Source organism: Ovis canadensis, chromosome 2 (genome assembly GCF_042477335.2).
Source record: "Ovis canadensis isolate MfBH-ARS-UI-01 breed Bighorn chromosome 2, ARS-UI_OviCan_v2, whole genome shotgun sequence".
Lineage (NCBI taxonomy): Eukaryota > Metazoa > Chordata > Mammalia > Artiodactyla > Bovidae > Ovis > Ovis canadensis.
In genome coordinates this window covers 214126970-214151546 of record NC_091246.1, presented here as the reverse complement: position 1 = coordinate 214151546, position 24577 = coordinate 214126970, and the positions used below count along the sequence as shown (strand labels likewise).

At 39.3% G+C, this 24577-nt stretch overlaps 1 protein-coding gene across 1 annotated transcript in view; it reads left to right on the top strand.

Annotated features, from left to right (window-relative positions):
• The window catches only part of DYTN (dystrotelin), a 73937-nt gene that overhangs the window by 20849 nt on the left and 28511 nt on the right, over positions 1-24577 (top strand). The window contains 6 exon segments of the mRNA XM_069573765.1: positions 1512-1597; positions 2115-2215; positions 7271-7342; positions 7598-7761; positions 13980-14091; positions 15500-15648. Of these exon segments, the coding sequence (XP_069429866.1) occupies positions 1512-1597; positions 2115-2215; positions 7271-7342; positions 7598-7761; positions 13980-14091; positions 15500-15648 (684 nt within the window).

The following is a 24577-nucleotide window of genomic DNA, read 5'->3' as shown; positions in this document are numbered from 1 at the left end:
AGCATGCCAGGCTTCCCTGTCCTTCATTATCTCCTGGAACTTGCTTGAACTGATGTCCATTGAGTCAGTGATGGTTGGCATATCCAACCATCTCAACCTCTTTCATTCCCTTCTCCTCTTGCCTTCAATCTTTCCCAACATGAGTCCCCGGTAATTTATTTCTTTGTTTGTTTCTTTATAACCATTTATCAGTTTCTGTTTGTGGGATAAGGTTGAATAACCTGTGCATAAATGGCTAACCTCTTGTCTTAGTCCGTTTGGGTTGCCATACAAAAATACCATAGACCAGGGGACTTAACAGACATCTGTTTCTCACAGTTCTGGAGGCTAGAAGTCCAAGATCAAAGGCAGCTGCAGACACTTGGGTCTGGTGAGAAACCAATTCCAGGCACTCAGAGATCCATCTTCTGGCTGTGTCTTCACAAGGTGGAAGAGAGTGAAAGAGCTTTCTGGGGTCTCTTTTATAGTAACAGTAATCTAGTTCATGAGAGTTCCACCTTTAGTAGTCTCCCCAAATCCTACCTCTAAATAGTCTCTCACTGGGAGCTAGGATTTCAACATATGACTTGGAGAGGGAAGGTACGTAAACATTTCCACCTTGTCAAAGGCTTAATTATGCATGCTCTGGAGTCAGTGGTGTTGTGTGTGTGTGAGTGTATCTGTGTGTTTCACTGAACTCAAGTTTATCACTTTTTTTGCTCCACTTCAGCTGTGTTTATCTTATGTGGTCTTGACCCAGTTGGCTTCATCTTGTAGAATGGGCTTTTAAAAACTCACAGTGAATATAAAACATTTGGAAAGTGCAGGAAAGAATAAGGAAGAAGCAATATCACCCCAAAGCCTGCATCCTAGAGACAAGGACAGTAACCATTTGGCAAATTCCTTACTAGTTTATTATTTATTTTTTGTTATGCAAATAATATATAAATATGTTCTCAAGTGATTTTTTTTTTCTTGATTTCAGCCTCCTTTAAGCATTAAGTTTTTGGCTGTCCTTTCTATATTCAATGCCTGCCTCTAACAACCCACCTGCCTTTGATACATTGTTCTAACTGCATAGCTGGTGGGCACAGGGTGATGAGGCTCTAGAGAGCAACCTGAGAGGAAGCAGATTTTTTTAACATAAAGATTTGCTCATTCTGCCTGCCCTTTGGTTCTTGTCTCTGTTGTTTGTTTTCTGGGCCTGTGAACCCTAAAGACAATGAGACCACCTGGTCCAGGAAGAGAGGGCGCATCCCTGGGTCCCCGGTGCCTAGGGTAGTGCTGTGCATTGAGAAAGCACCGAATAAATATTTGTTGAACACATGAATGAATAAATCATGAGGGATGAAATATTTCTATTCAACTCTTAGTCCTGTCAAATTCTAGATAGAGGAAAACAGACCATGAAGAGCGTGAACTTGTAACATGATGTCAGAAATGTTCATTCATAGTCATGGTTTTTATAAAATAACCCTGCCTTTCCCATTCTTGCCTCTGTTTTTTTTTTTGTTGTTGTTGTTGCCATGCAGCACAGGAACGGGTTTTATCAAGCTTGCACCTGCAGCCGCTGCTTTGATCACCCTCTCAGGGGACAGTCCTCTTACAAAATACAGAGGTAACATAAGTAGGGGTTTAGAGTGTCTGAAGTGTGGTGGCCGCCAGACCTCTCCAACATGTGACCTTCTTCACTCACTCCTGTATCCCCACTACCACACGGCTCTGGTTCAGCATGTACCAGCAAAACTCAGAATTTTCCAAAATGTTGATCTGTGTGTTCTAACTATTCATAATTTGGTTATCCCTGATATTTATTTGTATAGAGATTATTCAGACACCAGTAGTTCTTATTCTCTTAAAGCAGTCCCTACTCCCATCACCAGTCACCAAACTCATGGTCTTTGTCATCGATGTGCTCAATGATCAAAATTAGAAATGTGAGTGGCTCTTCACTACTTTTCAAGTTACTTAGTTTGGGAAGCTTTCAAAATAGCAAGTGGACAATCAAGAATTATAACTTTCTCTTCTTTCTCCCTTTGAACCAAAAATTAAGTGTTTAGGATTCAAAGTACATACTCTTCAAAGATATATGCAAGTATTCAATTAAAGGTTTCTCTTCCCCCTTATATGTCTAGCTCTTTTTCAGCTCTATGCAGAAAATAACAGGGGAGGTCATGATTTGGGAGCACGCATGACTCGAAGGGTTTTGAGAAACCTGCTAACAGATCTACAACAGGTAAATCTCTAATGCTCAAGAGTTCTAAATGTGTTCCAGTTACATTAATTATTAAAGGATCTTATTCTTTATAGTGTCGATCCTATTTTGATATAGTTCTCCAAGCAATCTCTCTCTTCTCTAGTCACTGGTAATATCTGAGTATAGTCTGACCTATTGCAATTATTTCCGAACTGGTTTGCCCAACTCAAGCCTCTCCTTTCTCCAACTCTTCCTCCACACAGCAGCCAGTGACTCTTCCAAATGTCAATGTAAGTGCCTAAAATTCCTCATTGGCTATGTCTATCTATAGAATAAAACCTAAACTCCTTAGTATCACAAACAAAGCTTTCTCCAATCTTCTATTTTCAAAAAGAGGTAAAATCATGATACTTATACAAATTTAAAATGAATGCAAACAAATAAATATTTGTAACTCAAATAAGGGTAACTCAAAGTAAACAAATATAAAATTTTATTCAATTTTTTATTTATTAACTATAAGAGGACTCCAGTAAGATGTCACAACAAGTTGAAAGAAATAACTAAAGATCAGATAAACTGATAGATTAAGAATGTTGTAATAAATCTGCAGGTGGACCCAAGAGTGGCTTGGGTAGGGGTGGGAGTTGTTGCTCAACCAGGAGAGAATTCATTTGGATGTCCATAAATAGAAACTATTTGCATTGCGATCAGTTGTCAACAAATTGACATTAATCTCTATAAAATTGTAAGGTAGCCTCGTCAAAGAGAGTGATGCACATCTCTATAGGTTCAGATAATCCCCAATGGAAAGATATCCAGTGGTTTCCTTTGTGTATTCTACAGTGTTTTGATTTTGCCTTATCCTCCTCCCAGTTTTGTGTCTCCTCCATGTCAAAATCCTCACTGTACCTGACATGTTCCACTACTGGCTTGCGCAGGTACATCTATCCACAACACCACTGCCTCTCCTTTGCTTGACAAATACTGTTTGTCTTTCAAGTTTACTCAAAATATTAGTCACCTCATCACTGAAAACTTCTTAAACTCCTCGTAAATAACTTTGTTATGGCACTTGTCAAATTTTATTGCAATCATGTCTTAGATATGTGGTTTTCCCACTAGGCTGCTTCTCAAGGGCAACGATTCTATCTCAGTGATCTTTATGTCTCCAATAGCTTGAAAAGTGCTTGATACTAAAGTCTTCATGTGTGCATGTGTTATGTGCTACGTCATGTCTGACTCTTTGCAATCCAGTGGACAGTAGCCCACCAGGCTCCTCTGTCCATGGGATTTTCCAGACAAGATTATTGGAGATCCCTCATCCAAGGGATCTTTCTGACCCAGGGACTGAACCTGCATCTCCTGCAGCTTCTGCACTGCAGGCAGATTCTTTACCGATGAGCCACCAGGGAAGCCTACTAAGGCCTTTAACAAGTGCTTAATGAAACATAGATGAAATGCAGCCCTGAGTACTCAATAGTTGGTTTCCATAATTTGCTATGCTTTAAGAATGTGCAAATATGACATTGTTTTCATCCAATTAATAAGGAATCTAACCTCCTTAATGTAAATATGCTTCTTAATTGTAAAAAATGATGTAACCAAGCAAGATCTTCTGCAAATGAGTTATGTAGGCTCTGGATTATTTTGTGTACAAGTGATTACTGTCTCTGTATCTTTTACCTCTGCTTTAAAGATGCCTCAAGCATCCTTTAAGGATTCTTCAAGCCCCTGTAAAATCCTTGAACTAGGTTTTCTGCACTGTGAAACTATAGTAATTTTCTGTCATTTCCCCGCGGTTCTGGACTGGAGGGAAGAAAAAAAATCTTTTTCCCTTACCCATCTTAAGTTCTGTGTCTAGGGCCCTGTAAATTAGACTTGTAAAAGAATTAACAAGAGAAAAACAAACCAAAGTTTATTCATGTGTATGGTGCGTAGGAACACCCAGTGATGAGTAACTCAAAGAAGTAGATACAACTCAGGGTTGTAAGCCATTTTACGCTAAACAAAGGAAAAGGGACTCTGGGCTTCTAGGTGGGGGAGGCAAGTTTATGAGAAGATGATCAGGAAATAGATGGCGAACAAGGGTTGTTTAGTAGGGTTTGTTATGCACATTTAAGTCTGTGATTTCTCTGCTAACAAGGATTGTTAAGAGTCCTCCTCTTCTTGGTAGGTAGAGGGAGACACTATTGGTAAAAACAGATTTACTGTATAAATGTAAGTTACCTTTACAAAAGGAAAACCTGTATCCTATTTTTAGTGCTTTTTCTGCCTCTATTGGCTCTCAATGACTTTTAGTTCAAAATAATACATATGCCAAGGAGGTATATTTGGGGGTGGCATATTCTGGTACCCTGGAGAACCAAGGATTCTGAACTGGGGATTATTACACTAAGAGTGGGAGGTGGGTAAGGAGAAAGATTATCAGACAAGGAATATGATTTAGGAAAACCTACCCAGATTATCTTTGCAGAACTTCCCTGGTGGTCCAGTGGTTAAGACTCCACACTTCCACTACAAGGGGGATGGGTTTGATCTCTGGTTGGGAATATCCTGCATGCCTGGCATGCATGGCAGGCCATGCAGTGCTGCCGAAAAATAAAATAAAATAAATAAAATATAATTACTTTTCCCCAAAAAAATAAAAATTAAAAAAGTTACCCTTGCTTTGATTTGGTCTTAATGTTAAGAGTTTATGTTCATATTGATTGCAATAATTAGTATTTAATTTATTGTGTAAATTTTAAACAGCGTTTAATATGCTCATATTTCTTAAGTGGAGCAATGATCTTTTTTTCATTTCTAAGGTTCAGACCTCAGATGCAGTTTTCAAAGAGCTCTTCTGGCGGTTGCCCAGCACACAGATCCTGTCACCAGTTTTCTACTGACTCTCAGGCATATCTTAAGAAGCTACTGCCCCAACGATCCCCGCATTTTGGGGGGAGACTGCGAAAATCTGCCCATCCATTTATGCAACCAGTCTAGTTAGACTGAAGCGGTGAAGTGGATGTGATGAAAGAAGATGGACAGGGGGCATCTTCCTTCTGAAATCCTATGCCGCTTCCTCACTAGTACAGCTGGCCCCAGGCTGGCTCTCCACCCAAGAGGCCCTAAAAATCTGCCCTTGTTTCAGGCTCAACCAAGGTCAGCGAGCTGCTGAAATGGCAGCTCCTGCAGCGCTGTCTCCCCCTCATGCATCAGTAGGCTCCTAAGAAAGCTGTTAGGAAGGTAGAGATTTGCATAGCAAATTATCATCCCATTGACTTCCATTAAGAACACCAAGATGGGTTCCCATAGAGAACTCCAGGCCCCTCTGTGTGATCCCACCCCCTCCCCCGAGAACCCTAATTATCACTTCAAGTGGTGTTCTGCCTACACTGCAGGCCCTCTAGCCAGATTTAATTCTTCCTTAGATTATCTGCAAGAAATTAGTCAAATGGGCACAAAATCTTTGTGCACACACTTTAGAGCCAGAAATGTAGGTTACAACCCACAACAGAAGTGAATTTTCTTTTGACTGATATCAGAATCCCAGAACTGGCTAGTGGATCCTATCTGATTGAATTTCCATACTGTACAAATGAGGCTAAACCCCTTTCTCGGGGGCTCAAGATACCATCGAAATAAGTGGTTCAGTTAGTTCATCAGCATTCACAGGCCAAAGTAGGGGTAATGAGTTATTTTTTCAGACAAAAGCCAAATAACACATCATGTTTAGTTCAGCTGGTGATGCGATTATTATTAATTTAAAGTACAAGCCATCTTGTCACAATTACACAAATGTTTGTTGACTTCTGCCTGGCTAATTGTCAGCAAAGTGGTTCTAAGTGCCACTTTCCTGATTAGAAGAATGTTTATTCGAGTTGATGGACTCAGCAGGGGGGTCTTTGAAATTACTTCTGAGCTTGGGAGCAATGCCTGCTGACAATCTGTGCTGTAGAAGGCATCAGACATGAAATTAGGACACGTGACCAAATGGGCATAAATGGAGGTGACAGGTACATGTATCTGTGCATATAGTTAATGCCAGGGCCAAGTCCCTGGCCATCTCAGCAGTCACAAGGTGTTCTTAGTCCCTTAGTTAAACTCCTTAATGTGACTGAGTGAAAGATAGAAACCACTGAGTGAGGTAGTGTTAAATCAAGCTATTGGAATACAAATCAGGTCCAGGTATGACAAAGCTTTGGGAGAACCCCTCATCAGAGTAAAGAGTCTTGGAGGGAGATCTCATTTGTATAGTAATTGGCATCTATTTTGTTTGTTTGTTTTACCTTGAGCAAAATATCAGATCTCAATTTATTTCTTGTTGTAAACAGGATAATAACTGCCCTGCCTCGAAAATTGGCATTTATTAAAATGAGATGATGTGTGTTTGAAAAGGTTTTTCTTAAAACTTCCCTGAAGTTTAATATGGTATCATTGTTATATGTAATTCGTAGTGGAACAAAGGCAAGTACAGTTCAGTCTCTCAGTCGTGTCCAATTCTTTGAGACCCCATGAACTGCAACATGCCAGGCCTCCCTGTCCATCACCAACTTCCTGAGTTTACTCAAACTCATGTCCATTGAGTCGGTGATGCCATCCAACCATCTCATCCTCTGTCATCCCCTTCTCCTCCTGCCTTCAATCTTTCCCAGCATCAGGGTCTTTTCCAATGAATCAGTCCTTCGCATCAGGTAGCCAAAGGATTGGAGATTCAGCTTCAGCATCAGTCCTTCCAATGAATATTCAGGATTGATTTCCTTTAGGATGGACTGGTTGGATCTCCTTGCAGTCCAAGGGCAAAGAAAAGTTAAATAACTGGGGTCACAGGGAAAACATAGAAGCCCTCCCTGTATTGCCCTCATTGCCAGAACTTCTTACTCTTCTTGTCCAAGCCCCACTTCTCCCCACTTGTTCTTTCCTTGTCTCTATTGATACACTGCACAAAATCCACACGTGTCTTGTTTGCCTCACTGAAACAGCTCATCCAGCCTCAGACACCAGGTATTTGTGACTCTTTGGCCATAAGCGCCACTGCTCAGGTGTGACTAGTGGCCACCTACTTCTCCATTTCTTAATCACTAACACAGGGTTTCTTGTCTCTTGTAGATTCCAGCTGTCGTTGGGGAAAGTCGTGCCCTGTGCTCTGTGGAGAGTGCTACACGCAGCTGTTTCCAAGGGGTGAGTGCCACGCACATGTCCTTGGGAACTGGGGGCAGACACAGCTGCCAACCCATTTCAATCACAGACCTACTACTCCACACGCATCCCAGACAACCTAATTCAGGAGGTAGACTTACCCCACCTTTGCGTGAGATAAACTTCAGCAGAGTCAACAGAAACAGAGGCAGAAGAGGAGGTGAAAATACACTTTCATCTCTACAAGAGACTGCAGTCATGCTTGGAAACATATTTGACTGTGCTACTGCTTTTCAGGTGCTGAGCCCAGTAATCAAAGAAGAGAAATTCCTGTCTTGGTTGCAGTCTGAGCCTCCCATCCTCTTATGGATCCCAACCTGCTACCGACTGTCAGCCACTGAAATGGCCACTCACCCTGTTCGGTGTAGAATCTGCAAGAACTTTCCCATCACGGGACTGAGGTACAGTCACTCACCACTGTTACACAGACTGTCACTCTCCAAATGGATCTGGAGCTGGAGCTTCTTGTCTCCAGATTCTTGTGGTTGTCCTAGTCACACTTTCAGAACTCAGCTGATTTGGGGGGGAGGGGGGAATAATAATTTCCTGTATGAGTGATCCTGCTTATATTTTATTTTCCCTTCTATGATTAATGGAATATTAAGTTCTGGGGATACATACTCAGACCGGTAGATATTTTTATTCCTTAAGGGGAAAGTTTTTTGTCTTTTGTTACCAAAACTCTTTTAAATATTTTGTAGTTAACCATAACAGTAACAACAGTTTACATTTTTTGTTATTTAAAAATATTTTTGAAGTGTAAATGATTTACAGTGTTGTGTTAATTTCTGCTGTACAGCAAAGTGGTTCAGTTATACATACATGCATTCTTTTCCATATTCTTTTCCATTATGGTTTATCATAGGATATTGACTATGATTCCCTGTGTGACAGGACCTTGTTAACGTTTGTTAAATGTTGAACAAATATTAGGTTGTGTGGTTCCCATGGTTCGTTTGTGTAAAACGTATGGTGTTATTATGCCTAATGGTGGTATTATTACTATTTAGCAGAGAAGCTAAATAACCTAAGCTTAGGCTCACATGGTTAGCAAGTGGCTGAGGCTGTGGACCGAATCCAGAGGCCCTGCTCTGCAACCGTGATGCTCTGCTGCCTCCTTGTGCAGACAACTGAGAACATTCCTTGAAACCAAAAAAACGATGAGGCTTTATAGGAGCTGCCCATGCCAGAGCTTCTCTTTTCCTGGGGGAAAAGGCAGATTTGAAAGCTAGGTTTGGAAGCAGGAAATTCAGATCTTTCCATGGCTTTTAGATGACAGTCAAAATCCTATCTTAGGAAAAGGGTGTTGTAGGTTTCCTCTAAATAAAACAATAAAGAAGTAAAATTTGAGTTATTATTAAAGATGGGGAGGAGAGAAGGAAGCCAGCAAGTGGGGGCCAGGCAAGTGGGTGACCATCACCATGGTGGGTGAACACAGGTGTAACAGGGGCTAGTGATGTGGTGAAACTGACGAGCTAGGACAACCTGGGAATTCAAAACTGGTTAAAAAAGGGGGTATACGCAGAAGGGGCAGGAGAAGTGACAAAAATAGGTCTGATATAAAATAAGTCTGTTAAGCTCACTGGAAATCAGGTTTTCATTTTGCTGAGAAAGTGAATTGATTTTGCCGAGAATTCTGAGGACACAGTGAAATTTCACTCACAGAAACTCTTCACAAATAACACAAGTCATGTTTGGGAACGCATGTAAGAATTAAAGATTTTAAAATTAAAAAAAATAAATTAAAAAAAAAGAAACAATAAAACATACCAATGGCCCCAACTGTTGGTAACCAAGCAAGCTAAAGCAAAGAAATATCCACACGACAATGAAAAGTAAACTCTTTTTTTAATTGGGCAATGGGAAGACATTAATATGATTTTCTATATTACAAGTATATCATAATCATTTACTCAATAAACAAGTATTACATAAGCAGTTACTGGGCCAGAGACAGAATTCATTTTTGCAGTTACATAAAATACAAATTTAACATTGACATGTTTTTTTCAAAATCATTATGTATAACATAATGCATATATTATTATTTTTATTTTATCAAGGAGTCTTAGAATGTGAATGACTTGCTCAGGTCACCCAAAAAAAAAAAATAGCAAAAGCATAGGGCCAAATATGCCATATTGTAAGTTTTTGGTTGTGTCCCTACCTACTAAGAGTAAGATTAAGCTGCTTCTTAGAAATGCCTCTGTGTGACCCATCTTTCCTCCTAAAAATCTAAGGCAATGTATAGTTCTCATACATGCAGACAGCTGAGTCATCTGGGCATGACCTTGAGCTTCTCTAGACCACAGTTCTTTGTAAGCAAGAGAAGGATGGGTGAATCAAAGCATGACTTAAGCTTCTCTCAGCTGTAACCATCTGAGCTTGTTAGAAAGTGCTTGAATACATTACAGGTCTAACCTTAAACCTGTGCTTTTGGCTCTCAGAAAACCACAGCGATAGCATCAAGGCTTTTAGTTTCAGTGAGAGTCATGAAGTCATCTTAGAGCAGAAGTGCTTGCAGATCTGGAGGCAGCGAGAAGAGGGCAAGACTTGGCTTCCTAAAGTCAGAGAGAAAGACCAGAGATTGTTCCTAAGCTGAGGGTCCAATTTTAGCAGGATGTGTCACACGTATACTCCTGAATGGCCGTGTAATTTTGAAATGAGATAAATAACGTGGTTCTTTGTGAGTAAAAGCATCAACAACAGACCACCTCATTATCCACACTGCACTCTTTCTCATGCCTCTGTCGGTAGTTTCAGAGCATGGAGGAGCTAAGCCAAGGTTAGGGTCACCATATTGTCCTAAGGAATCAACTGCAACCATACAGTAAAGCCAAGTAAAGCAGCCAGTACAGATGGTTCATCAAATCATCTTAATAAAAAATACTTCATGTTATACACTTCACGTCTCCCCAAGTATGCATGTTGAATAATTTTCAAAGTTTTGTAAAACTTTACAAAGGCCTCAGCTTCCCTGGTGGCTCGGATGGTAAAGCGTCTGCCTGCAATATGGGAGTCCCAGGTTCAATTCCTGGGTCTGGAAGATCCCCTGAAGAAGGAAATGGCAACCCACTCCAGTACTCTAGCCTGGAAAATTCCAGGGGTCGCCGAGAGTTGGACACGACTGAGTGACTTCACACTCTTTCAAGGCCTAGTGGTCAGGATTTACTAGCCCCATTTTCCTCCTTGAAGAAACAAAGTCATTCATTTAACTCAATCAATAAATGTTCATTGAAAACCTACCATGTACCAGGTATCTTCTAAACCATGAACTTAAGTTTCTGTTTCAAGGTCATCTAGTAATAGTGGCATGTGACTCTAACTCAAGTTTCCTGCCTTTGTATTCTATTTTATATATACATTTGGTGGTGGTTTGGTGATTTAGTTGCTAAGTTGCCTCTGACTCTGTGCGACCCCATGGACTATAGCCCACCAGGCTCCTCTGTCCATGGGATTCTCCAGGCAAGAAGAGTGGAATGGGTTGCCATTTCCTTATTCAGGGGATCTTCCCAACCCAGAAATTGAACCCAGGTATCCTGCACCTGCAGGCAGATTCTGTACCAACTGAGCTATAAGGGAAGCCCTTATATATACGTGTATTGATTTATTGTTTACTTACTTGATTTAACCAGGTCTTAGTTTCAGCATGCAGGATCTTTTAGTTGCAGCATGTGATCTCATAGTTGTGGCACTTCAGATCTAGTTCCCCGACCAGGGATCAATCCCAGGCCTCCTCCATTGGGGAGCGTGGGGTCTTACCACAGGACCACCAGGGAAGTCTCCCCTTGGTGGGGAAGTCTCCCCTTGGTGGTCTATTACATGGGTTAAAATAGCTGGCTCTCCATTCAGATGGTATCCCTGGGCTCAAAGCCTAATTAAACCATTACCAAGTCATTGTGTAACTTTGTGCGTTTGCTTAAGATCTCTATGAATTTTCAGAACTGATTTAAAGAATTCAGTTTCTTCAAATGAGGGTAACAATAAGAATGCCTTCCCTTAAAGAACTTTCATGGGGATTAACTATGTCAGTGCATGTCCCCTGCCTGCTGCATAGTGAGGGCTCAAAAATGTTTTCTATGCTACTATGATAGCCCTTCAACGCTCTGTTAATACCCCACTGTGAGTCTAGGTGTCAGGGACAGCAGTGAACAAGGGCCGTGAGAGTTGGTCTTATGGCACTTGAATTCTGCTTTGCCTTCCAATGACTTTGGTCAAAAACCCTTCTGCCATCTGGCCTCAGGAACATTCCCACTTTTAATTTCTCTGTTCTCCAGAGTTCTCTGTAGGTCTGATAGATCTGACAAGCTCTAAACCCTTCTTCACCATAGTCTGCATTACCTCATACCTCCTCTTCTTTCTACCTGGGATTTCCTTCACCTTAATCTCCCACCCAGCATGAGCCTCACTTCTTCCATAAAAACTAATCAGATCATCCCACTCCCAGGTGTCTTCGCCTCTCTCTCTCCTACTACATTTATTTTCCATGCCTCTCACTCTGCATTTAAATATCACACGGTACTTAATTTTGCTAGCTAGTATACCTCAAGTCTCCCTACCATGTCTTTGCAGCAAGATACAAAACTTGAAAACTATAGGAATCTTGTCATAGTTTTACTTTTGTAAATTTGGAAACAGGAATTGAAATCTTAAATGCTTTCTGGGGCAAAACAAGTATATAAATGAGGGGAAGAGGATTGGGAGGAACTGTCCTAAAAGAAAAGCTGCTACTTTGCTCTCACCCATTGTTGCCACTGATGGGGAAGACATGATTTTATGTCACAGAAACTGTAGTTGAATATCAGGTGAAAAGGTATAGATAAAGAAGGGAACCCTCCTACACTGTAGGTGGGAATGTAAATTGATATAACCATTATAGAGAACAGTATGGAGGTTTTGTAAAAAACTAAGAATAGAGCTACCATATGACCCTGCAATCCCAGTTCTGAACATATATCTGGAGAAAAACATCATCCAAAAGGATACACGCACCCCAGTATTCTTTGCAACACTGTTTACAATAACCAAGACATGGAAGCAACCTAAACATCCATTCACAGAGGAATGGATAAAGATGTTTTGTGTGCATATATATATATATATATATATATACACTATATAATGGAATACTGTTTATATAATGGAATATTATTTATAATGAAATATTATCTATATATTCCATATATAATGGAATATTACTCAGCCATTAAAAAGAATGAAATTATGCCATTTGCAACAATATGGATGTACCTAGAAATTGTCATACTGAGTGAAGTAAGTCAGATAGAGGAGAAATATTGTATGACATCCCTTACATGCAGAATCTAAAAAGAAATGATACAAATGAGAATTCCATGGACAGAGGAGCCTGGCAGGCTACAGTCCATGGGGTCACAAAGAGTCGGACACAACTGAGCGACTTTCCCTTTTGGGAGATACATGTACACACTGCTGTATATAAAATGGATAACTAACAAGGTCCTACTGTATAACACAGGGAACTCTGCCCAGTGTTATGTGGCAGTCTGATGGGAGGGGAGTTTGGGAGAGAATGGATACAGATATGTGTATGTCTGACTCCTTATGCTGTCCACCTGGAACAATCACAACATTGTTAATCATCTATACCCTAATACAAAATAAAAAGCTTTTTTGGAAAAAGTATAGATCCCTGATATTTTACAAACGGTAGGATCCTATTCATCCTTGAAAGTTACTAGTTCTTGACCATGTGGTCTCACCAGCAAACCCCCCCGCAAAAGCACAACATTCTCCCTAAGTGCCTAGAGACACCCTTCCTTAGCAGAATGTCTCAAGATCTCCTCTCCTCTGACAGGCGATTTAAGGTTGTAACTGTTCGTAATAGAGAGTCTGCAGTACTGATGTGTTAACAAATTTGGCTGTGTTTGTCACTCAATCTTGGCTGTTAGAGAAGGAAATGGCAACCCACTCCAGTACCCTTGCCTGGAAAATTCCATGGACGGAGGAGCCTGATAGGCTACAGTCCATGGGGTCGCAAAGAGTTGGACACTACTGAGCGGCTTCACTTGGACTTCGACCTTGGCTGATGAGGAACTCCCGCTCTTCACTGTATTCCTTCCTATGTACAAATTTCTAAAAAATGACACGTTTATTTTAGATTCTTTTACCTATGATTTTATTTTCCCCAATACTACATGGGAATGCAGGTCCAATATCATCACATCTCACAAATTCTCAAGAGAATTTAGAATTCTAACTTTTTGGAAATCTCCCAGGTTTCTTTGTTGGCAATCGCATTGAAATTACTGAAACACTTTGCGCAGCTACCCAAAATGTGGCCGCAAGCTTCACATGTACCCTACGTGTTGTTGCACACAGTCCCATGCATATAAAAGGCACTTGGTATTTTTTGGTGGGAGAGAAGATAAATCAGGCCTCTTTACTATAGTTTGTTGACAAAATTATATTTATTTAATGTCATATTATAAAAATGATAAAATAAAAAGAAGATCTAACTGTATACTCACTCAATAGCTCAGATACCTTATTTATCTTAGGATGCTCCTTCTTCTGAGTAATATTTTCTTTGCTCACCTATTAATAGTCATACAAGTCACACTTCCACTTTAATTGGCAGATACCGCTGTCTGAAGTGTCTCAACTTTGACATCTGCCAAGTGTGTTTCTTATCTAGTCTTCAGGGCGAGTCCCACCAGAAGTCTCATCCCATGGTTGAGAACTGCATCCAGGTAACATCTAATGCAATGTACCAAACTATTCATAAGTCTTATCTGTGAGAGGTACAGCAATGAAAAAAAATTCCCATCAGGAAGAACACAGATTCTACTCCTTTCATACATTACAATATTTAAGACTAAAGAAATGGCAAGCTCAACCTTAAATATCTCTCAATATACACATACTTTACACTGTAGATTTTAATAAAACTTTTTGGAGACAATAGACCAGAGTCTAATCTGAAGCCACTGACCAGGTACTATGTGCAAGAAAATATCTGAGGAGTAAGAAAGAGGGAGAGGCATTGAAAATGGATACAGATTAAAAATTTAAAAACTCTCGTTTGGTTAAAAAAAAAAATGATGCAATGAGGCCTCTAGTTGCTATTGCATTTCAGGAGAAGATTTCTTTTTTAACATGTCTTTTCCCCAGCACTAAAATTCAAGTATGTTTCCCTTAGTAAAAACAAAAGAGAAAGATTACTATCTCAGTTTTGACTGGAGCCAGTATAAAACTAGGCTTTATAGCTGACTTTCAAAAAAATTTTAAAGACAACTATAAATATGCAGGAAGAGAACTCAGCTCATGAAAATAACAAAGAGAAATAGGATACTTTTAAGGCAGACAGCATTTAAGATTTTCCAGAAATCACTTAGTAGAAATCAGTTTCTTCATGCAGCTGGCCTTGGTCTCAAATTTCAAATAGTAAAAGCTGTTGACTAATTACCTTTACTGTGGACAATTTCCCTCATGATCTCTTTACCATGAATGGTCCACAAAAGTCAAGTGCCTCAATCTTGCCAAATAATTTTTCAGAGGATATGGCTTTACTAAACTTTATTAACTTGGATTCTCAGGTTTATTAGCGTATGATCCTCCCGCCTGGGGAAAAATAGGTCTTATCGATGTTAGACTGACACCATGTGGTCATTTTGTTATTACACTTTAGAATTTAAGAGTGGAACATTTTAAAACTTCTCATTACTTTGTTTCCTTTTGGCTTACACGTGGGGTCCGTGGATGGACTTCAGGTGGCCTGTGAATCCACTGAACTTTTATGGAAAATTAAAATTATGGACATTTTTCTGGAAATAAATTTCCAAAGAATCCCTCCAATTAGCATCCATAGACTTAGCTCTCTTTCACATCCTCTTTTAGCTTTCAAATTCCACATTCCAGAAGAGGAGTTATTGTGGAAGTTAGGGGGTATTTAATTTGGAAATGGATATTATATGTATGTGAATAGAGAGAGAATCTGAAGACGTTCAGATAAGATGGAAGTAAGATGATTTTTCTGTGGACATAAAAGTTAGTGAAATAATTTCAGAAACTTTCATGGCAGCCAGTCCACCCAAGTAAGGAAAGAAGACCACGTTAAGGCTGATCTGATACCCTTTGTACTGTTGGCCATTCCAGCAGATATCAGCAAAGGACAATACAAAACTCATCCTCAGGACCCTCAGAAACAATCTGCTCCAAGGGCGCTGTAGGAGGAAAGAAGCTGTGAGAAGGCAATGGCTCCTGGACAAGGTGAATCCAAAGGATATGGCTAACCATGCCCAGGCCAGGTGAGTGGATTCCTGCAGGGTGACAATCTGAAGCCTGGTACTGGGTTTATGCAGCCAGCCCAGGGCATCCGCAGCAGGGGAAGGGGTAAGATGCTGTTCGCCTCTAGAAACAACCTTTAATTTAAGTAGAACAAGAGACGAAACTACCTTTAAGTGGCCCGTCCCATCATTTAGTTATCCCAACTAAAGACCTCAGACAGACGCAGAAGATTTTTGATATTAGAGGATTTGAATAACTTTCTCCAACATCTTTCTTTTTCACTGGTTTACTTTGGAAAGCCTAATTCAGAATTAATATTTTATTTTAAAAAAGGAAATGACACATTCTATCACTCACAGCCATATGCTGTTCACATTTCAGTATTACCAAATCAAGAATTATGCTGTAGATACAGATTTTCATTCTTTTTTAAATGGAGAGCATTTGTCCTGCCATTGGTGGTGCTGGTGGTAAAGAACCCACCGGCCAGTGCAGGAGACAGAAGAGGTGGGTTCAATCCCTGGGTCAGGAAGATCCCCAGAAGTAGGAAATGACAACCCACTCCAGTGTTCTTGCCTAGAGACCCCCATGGATAGAGGAGCCTGCTGGGCTATAGTTCATAGGGTTGCAGAGTCATACAAAACTGAAGCAACTTAGCATGTAGCTTCCAAAATATCATTTCAATGACCTCACTCTCATCCTTATAAAGAAGTGCCATAATTTAGAAGTAATCCCTTAACATTTTGATTCTATTCAAATTTTGCCCCTCACTAAAATTCTGTCAACATCCTTATACGTGCATTCTCCTATATGTTTAATACTTCATTAAGGTAAATTTGCCCAAGTAAAACAACTGCATTAAAAGTTGTGAGTTTTGTTAATCCTCAAAATTCAGACTGCCAATCTGTGTTCCAAAGGGTTACTCAAAGGACACCCATCACCCTGGTAACTGAGATCATCCATCGCACACCTGAGTACCAGCCTAAAGACGACCTTTTAAAAATCATTATGACCTTAAAGTTTGAAGCCACTATTTCTTTATAATTTAAAACTCCAGAAGAGAAAGAAAGAAGCACTGTTTCCAGGGGCTTATGATCATCAAACTTTTGGGTGGAAAACAGCCAGAATAATCCATGCACTCTTATTTGATCTACCAGAAGTGTAAGAATAGATCACTTTAATCAAATTTATATTCATTTGTTAATTTCTTCTGTAATTCTCTAAACTTTTCTCAGACATCTATCAGCATATTTCCATCTCAATCCTAGACCCTATTTCTGTGGTCATTTTGTCACTATAGTTTGGTGTAATTTAATATATTTTTATAGTTCTTTGAAAGGAAAAATACATATTGACTTAGAAATTAGATACCATGCCTATACTTGTACCACACTTACCTAGCAGGTGGTTATCACTGGATTCATAAAGTTAGAGAATTTGGCTAATTCTTACTCATCTTTTTTATTTATTTATTTATTTTTTGCTGCACTTGGTCTTTGTTGCTTTTGCGCAGGCTTTCTCTAGTTGCGGTAAGTGGGGGCTACACTTTGTTGTGGTGTGAGGGGTTCTCATTGTGGTGGCTTCTCTTGCTGTGGAACACAGGCTCTAGAGCTCCAGCTTAGAAGCTGTGGCACAGGGATTTAGCTGCTCAGTAGCATGTGGAATCTTCCCAGGCAAGGGATCAAAGCCATGTCCCCTGTATTGGCAGGCAGATTCTTATCCACTGTGCCATCAGGGAAGTGCTGGATATCATCTTGATGTATATCTTTAATATAGCACAAATAATTTAAATTTAAAAATAAAAGCAAAGATTTCAGGTACCAATTCATCTGCCATCTTCAAGCCATTTATTTCACCTTTCCCTAGTAGAGTAACACTAAACTCTGACAATTAGTCAGCTGGATTTATTGCATATTTGAAATCTTCTCCAAATCCCTCCATTCTCATAGTTAGAACACCAAGATCTATGCTCTTATTTGCATTTCTTTTGGCCACAGAAGCCTGGCTGATCTTTAAAAAAAAACACACACACACAAAATAAGATGGTATTTCTCATGCACTTATTTCCCCCAAACTTAATGTAGGCCTTAAGCCCCTCCAGTAGCTTCCCACTGTTTCTAAGCTAAAGACTGAACATTTCAAGATGACTTAGAAAACCCCTGCATATTTGAGTCACCCTGGGAACCTCTCCAGTGCCATTTTTCCCTCCACACCTCTATTCTCCAGTTCTGTCCCTCCCTCCTCACCATAGGACTAAGATGCATCCCTCAATCTCAATACTTAAAACCTTTACTTTAAAGAATTGGTATCTTTAGACCACCTCTCTGCATGGCTGGACTCCTTACCTCTTAAATACTCACAAAAGGTCTATTCAGATGTCATCTCATCCTTAAGGCCCTGCCTGACTACCTATTTACCATTTTAGCCCCTGTTCCCACTCTGGCACTCCCAAACCTCCTCCCTTGTTTTATTTCTCCTCAAAAGTATTTTATCAGCATCTGACATTCTATGTATTTCACTTTTTTCTTTTTTTGCTTTAATGGAAACTCTATTGGGGGAGGGAATTTTTATTGTTCCCAGTTGTATTTCCAGAATTTACAACAGCATCTCAATATGATAAATGCTCAATAAATGTTTGCTGAATAACTGATGGACTGAATAATAAAATGGGTGGATGCATGATACAGGAGCTGATGGTTGGTTGGATTGATAACATGGGTCTCTTAGAATGGAGTATGAAGTGTTACAAGGAGTAATTAATTATCCACTGTTAGAAGATGTTAGTGACATTTAAACCTGGGACAGAAAGACAAAGAAATCTTGTTCTTAGCCAGCTCCATGAGTGGCCTTGGGGACTTTGTTTTTTTCACCTGAAGATAGAGATAACTTGTTCTTCCTCCTCCCAGAATAGTGTTTGTAGAGATAAGACAAAGAAAGGGAATTGCAAGCCCTATGCAAAGCTAAGACTTGCCAACATCCATTGAATTATAGAAAAAGGAAGAGAATTCCAGAAAAACATCTACTTCTGCTTCATTGACTATGCTAAAGACGTTGACTATGTGGATCACAAAAAAACTGGGGAAAACTCTTAAAGAGATAAGGATACCAGACCACCTTACCTGCCTCCTGAGAAACCTGTATGCAGATCAAGAAACCAACAGTTAGGACTTGTATACAGCTGTATACATCAAGGCTGTATATTGTCACCCTGCTTATTTAACTTATATGCAGAGTACATCATGAGAAATGCCGGATTGATGAAGCACAAGCTGGAATCAAGATTGCCCGAAGAAATATCAATAACCTCAGATATGAAGATGAAATCATCCTTATGGCAGAAGGTGAAGAAGAACTGAAGACCCTCTTGATAAATGTGAAAAAGCAGAGTGAAAAAGCTGGCTTAAAACTCAGCATTCAAAAAATCAAGATCATAGCATCCAGTCTCATCACTTCATGGCAAATAGATGGGGAAGCAATGGAACCAGTGACAGATTTTATTTCCTTGGGCTCCAAAATCACTGCAGATGGTGACTGCAGCTATGAAGTTAAAAGACACTTGCTTCTTGGAAAAAAAAAAAAAAAAACTATGACAAACCTAGACATAATATTAAAAGCAGAGACATTACTTTGCTAAAAAAAGGTCCATCTAGTCAAAGCTATGGTTTTTCCAGTAGTCATGTAGGGATGTGAGAGTTGGACCGTGAAGAAAGTTGAATGCCGAGGAATTGATGCTTTTGAGCTGTGGTGTTGGAGAAGACTCTTGAGGGTCCCTTGGACTGCAAGGAGATCCAACCAGTCCATTCTAAAGGAGATCAGTCCTGGGTGTTCATTGGAAGGATTGCTGCTGAAGCTGAAGTTGCAATACTTTGGCCACCTTATGCAAAGGGCTGGTTCATTAGAAAAGACCCTGATGCTGGGAAAGATTGGAGGAAGGAGGAGAAAGGGGATGATAGAGGGCAAGATGGTTGGATGGCATCACTGACTCAATGGACATGAATTTGAGCAAGCTCTGGGAGCTGGTGAAGGACAGGGAAGCCTGGCGTGTTGCAGTCCATGGGGTTTCAGAGTCAGACATGACACAGCAACTGAACAGCAATATGCAGAGCTAAGGGTTCTTAAAATGTCAATGTGTTATATTCTGTTCACCAGAAAATGCTGGCCCCTTAAACACATAAGTGAAGTGTACCACAGAGTAATCACTTATTTTCTTATACTCTCATTGCATTCTGTAAAAATAAGTGCAATATGTCAGAAATGATTGTATTTGTCTGTTCATTAGATGTAAATTCTCTGTGAGCAGGGAATAACTCAAGATGGTAAGATGCTTTAAATAGTTTTTGAATAAGGGAAAAAATTAAATGCAGTTGTATAAAATGAAATATGCCTGACCTTTAACTAGTCTACTCTATGCTCTTTTATCTGCACTTACCCCTAGTATCTGACCTGGACAGGATGACCTGGGAGATTTTCTGTAGTCATCCCTGAACTTCTTTACATTCTCAATTCTAGATTATCAGGAGGGAAGGGAATGGACGTTTTGTTCCTCTTGTTGGTTAATTAGCTCTATATCAACTAAGTAGTTTTAAGAGAGAGAGAGAGTACAGAGAAAAAGCTGAACTACTTTGTTATTTTTTTATATATTAGATTGAATAACTGACTTAACACTTTCTAACAAGATTCTTCTCAGTGTCACACCTGATCATTAAAATTTATTACAACCTCTCATAAAATTCTACTCTTATAACAGGCTCTCCATTCAGTGTAATAGATCTGAAGTACCAATGTATGAGTGTACAACTGAACCGGTAGAAACAGCAACCACAGAGATCTTCAAACAAATGCCTCAACGACCATCTCGAGCTCAGCAAACCAATGGCAGCAACCCACATCACCAGGTGAGACCAAAGAGGAAAAGAACAACCAAAGCACAATTAATCTAGACTGGCATTGGTGCAGTGAACTGCCACGGGCCATTCCTTATTTTGGGGAATGTTTTCAAGCTGCTGATATGATCAAGGAAAAATCTAGGTACGTCTTTCTTTTTCAAAGCTCATTACAAGCTGTTTTTATTGTCATTTGAGCTTCAGAATTATCAACACAGCTAAGAACTAGGTCAGTAGGTTTTCCTTCTTCTAATCCACCATTCAGTTCAGTTCAGTTCAGTCGCTCAGTCGTGTCTGACTCTTTGTGACCCCATGAATTGCAGCACACCAGGCCTCCCTGTCCAACACCAACTCCCAGAGTTCGCTCAGACGCACCTCCATCAAGTCAGTGATGCCATCCAGCCATCTCATCCTCTGTCATCCCCTTCTCCTCCTGCCCCCAGTCCCTCTCAGCATCAGGGTCTTTTCCAATGAGTCAACTCTTCACACCAGGTGGCCAAAGTATTGGAGTTTCAGCTTTAGCATCAGTCCTTCCAATGAACCCCCAGGACTGATCTCCTTTAGAATAGACTGGTTGGATCTCCTTGCAGTCCAAGGGACTCTCAAGAGTCTTCTCCAACACCACAGTTCAAAAGCATCAATTCTTCGGTGCTTAGCTTTCTTCACAGTCCAACTCTCACATCCATACAGAACATATTTCTTAAAATAGCTTATTTCCAGTCGTAAAGTGCTACATATTTATTGTAAAGTTTGGAAAATTCAGAGACAATCAAAGAGCAAAATTTAAATTGCACTCAATCTCTAACTATCGTTAATATTTTTGGTTTGTTATTTTCTCTGCAAATATTTCAAATAAAGTTTACATCATACTGCAAAATGTATTGATTATGTAGTTCTATAACTGTAAGTTATATTGTGGGTGTTTTCCCATTGCTGTTACAATTCTTCAAGAACATCTTAATGGTTGTATATTTTTTACTTAAATGTAAAAATTAAGTATTTAGCTAACCCAGAAGTGGGAACATTTTAAAGATTCTTCATACAAAATTGCTATTTAGAAAGGATATACCAAATTACACGCCTAGTGAGTTCAAGCAACTCTCTGAATCTTTGCTGCTGCTGCTGCTGCTAAGTCGCTTCAGTCGTGTCCAACTCTGTGCGACCCCATAGACGGCAGCCCACCAGGCTCCCTTGTCCCTGGGATTCTCCAGGCAAGAACGCTGGAGGGGCTTGCCATTTCCTTCTCCAATGCATGAAAGTGAAAAGTGAAAGGGAAGTCTCTCAGTCATGTCCGACTCTTAGCAACCCCATGGACTGCAGCCTACCAGGCTCCTCCATCCATGGGATTTTCCAGGCAAGAGTACAGGAGTGGGGTGCCATTGCCTTTTCCAATTGACTATTAACATTTTAAATTTTGTTAATTTTATGAGGACAATATAGTTTATTTGCCATAATTTCCATTTCTCTGATTAAGGGTGAAATGAAACTTCCTTTTCCCCACATAGTTTAGAAGGTAGTTATATTTCCTTTCTGTTGGTGTCTGCTGCTCATTTGTACTGATGTATCAAACTTGATTTATTAATGGATTTTAACTTTTTAAATGTTAAATTTAACAGTGCAGAACCTTTCTTTATAGTTATTTTTTTTGACTTTATTTTTCTTTGACTATATGCGACTTGTTATATAGACATTTTCAATTCTTATGAAAGTACTCTCAGTCTTAACATTCTTGACTTTTTACACAGCTTTATACTAGGAAAGTTTTTACCATTAAGAAATCAAATGACTTTTTAGTTGTATTTGTTTTAACACTATTTGATTGTTTTTTAACATTTGAAGTTTAAATATACCTGGCTGTTATCTTGATACATGTTAAAAAGTGAGGGTATTTCCTTACTCTTACTTTGCATTTAAATAGCCAGTTTTCTCTGACTTCAAATGAATCTTTTCCTTTTTAAAATTCTATGTAGTGGTTTCTTTAGTATATATTATAATTTTCACCATTTTAAATAATGTGTTTTATTGCCATCTATTTGGCTCAGCTGCCTTTAATTTTATTTTTAACACAAGAATATTTTTTAATCATTCTAGCTTTATGATACCATTAGCATATTATGGAACAAGTTTTTCTTTTTCTTCAATTCAAAATGTATTCATTATGATCTTTCATACCATCAATTTAACTCACATGGGATAATTCACAAAGTAACCCAAAGTTGAGAGTTTCCATTTTTGTTTGCTTGTTTTTCCTATTGAGATAAAATTGATAAATAACATTACATTAGTTGCAGATGTACAACGCAATAATTCAACATATGTACAATTGTGAAATGCTCACCATTAGTCTAGTCAATGTCCTCCACCACACATAGTTACAAACAGTTTTTCTTTCAATAAGAATATTTAAGATCAACTCCCTTAGCAACTTTTGAATATACAACTAACTATATTACTAACCATACTCACCATGCAGTATCAGAGCTAATTAATTTTGCAAGTGGCAAAATGTCCTCCTTCGTATGGTTCATTTATATATTTCATATATACACAGATAGATATAGATATATCACATTTTCCTTATCTGTTCATCCATCAGTGGACATTTAGGTTGCTTCCATGTCTTGGCTATTGTAAACAATGCTGCAGTGAGCATGGGTGTGAGAAGGTCTTTTCGGGTTACTGTTCTTGTTTCCTTCGGATAAATATTCAGAAATGGACTTTATGGATCATATGATAGTTCTATCTCTGATTTTTTGAGAAATCTCCAAACTGTTTTCCATAGTGGCTGCATCAATCTACATTCCCATCAATAGTGAACAATGGTTTCCTTTTCTCCACTTCCTCACCAACACTTGTTACTTCTTGTGTTTTTGATAGTAGATGTTCTAATAGGGATGAAGTGATATCTCACTGTGCAAGTTCCTGATGAGTGTCTTCTCATGTTCCTGTTGGCCATTTGTATGTCTTCTTTGGAAAACTGTCTATTCGTAGAAATTCTGTTCATTTTTAAAATTACATTATTTGTAGTTTTTGTTAGTGAGCTATAGGTCATGTGTGTGTGTCTGTCTATCTATATGTCTGTGTGTCTGTTGACATTTTTCTTTTGACCTTTGTGTTAGTTCAAACTGCTGTCTTTGTTTTCAGTGGTCCTGAGGCATCTAGAATGAAAAACTAGAAGTCAAGAAATACCTGGAGTAATGGACAAATTTGGCCTTGGAGTACAAAATGAAGCAGGGCAAAGGCTAACAGAGTTTTGCAAAGAGAATGCACTGGTCATAGCAAACACCCTCTTCCAACAACACAAGAGAAGACTCTATACATGGACATTACCAGATGGTCAATACTGAAATAATTTTGATTATAATTCTTTGAAGCCAAAGATGGAGAAACTCTATACAGTCATCAGAAACAAGACTGGGAGCTGACTGTGGCTTAGATCATGAGCACCTTATTGCCAAATTCAGACTTAAATTGAAGAAAGTAGAGAAAACCACTAGACCATTCAGGTATGACCTAAATCAAATCCCTGATGATTATACAGTGGAAGTGACAAATAGATTCAAGGGATTAGATCTGATAGACAGAGTGCCTGAAGAACTATGGATGGAGGTTCATGACATTGTACAGGAGGCAGGGATCATGACCATCCCCAAGAAAAAGAAACGCAAAAAGGCAAAATGGTTGTCTGAGGAGGCCTTACAAACAGCTATGAAAAGAAGAGAAGTGAAAAGCAAAGGAGAAAAAGAAAGATACACCCATTTGAATGCAGAGTTCCAAAGAATAGCAAGGAGAGATAAGAAAGCCTTCCTCAGTGATCAATGCAAAGAAATAGAGGAAAACAATAGAATGGAAAAGACTAGAGATCTCTTCAAGAAAATTAGAGATACCAAGAGAACATTTCATGCAAAGATGGGCACAATAAAGGACAGAAGTGGTATGGATCTAACAGAAGGAGAAGATATTAAGAAGAGGTAGCAAGAATAAACAGAAGAACTATACAAAAAAGATCTTCACAACCCAGATAATTATAATGGTGTGATCACTCACCTAGAGCCAGACATTCTAG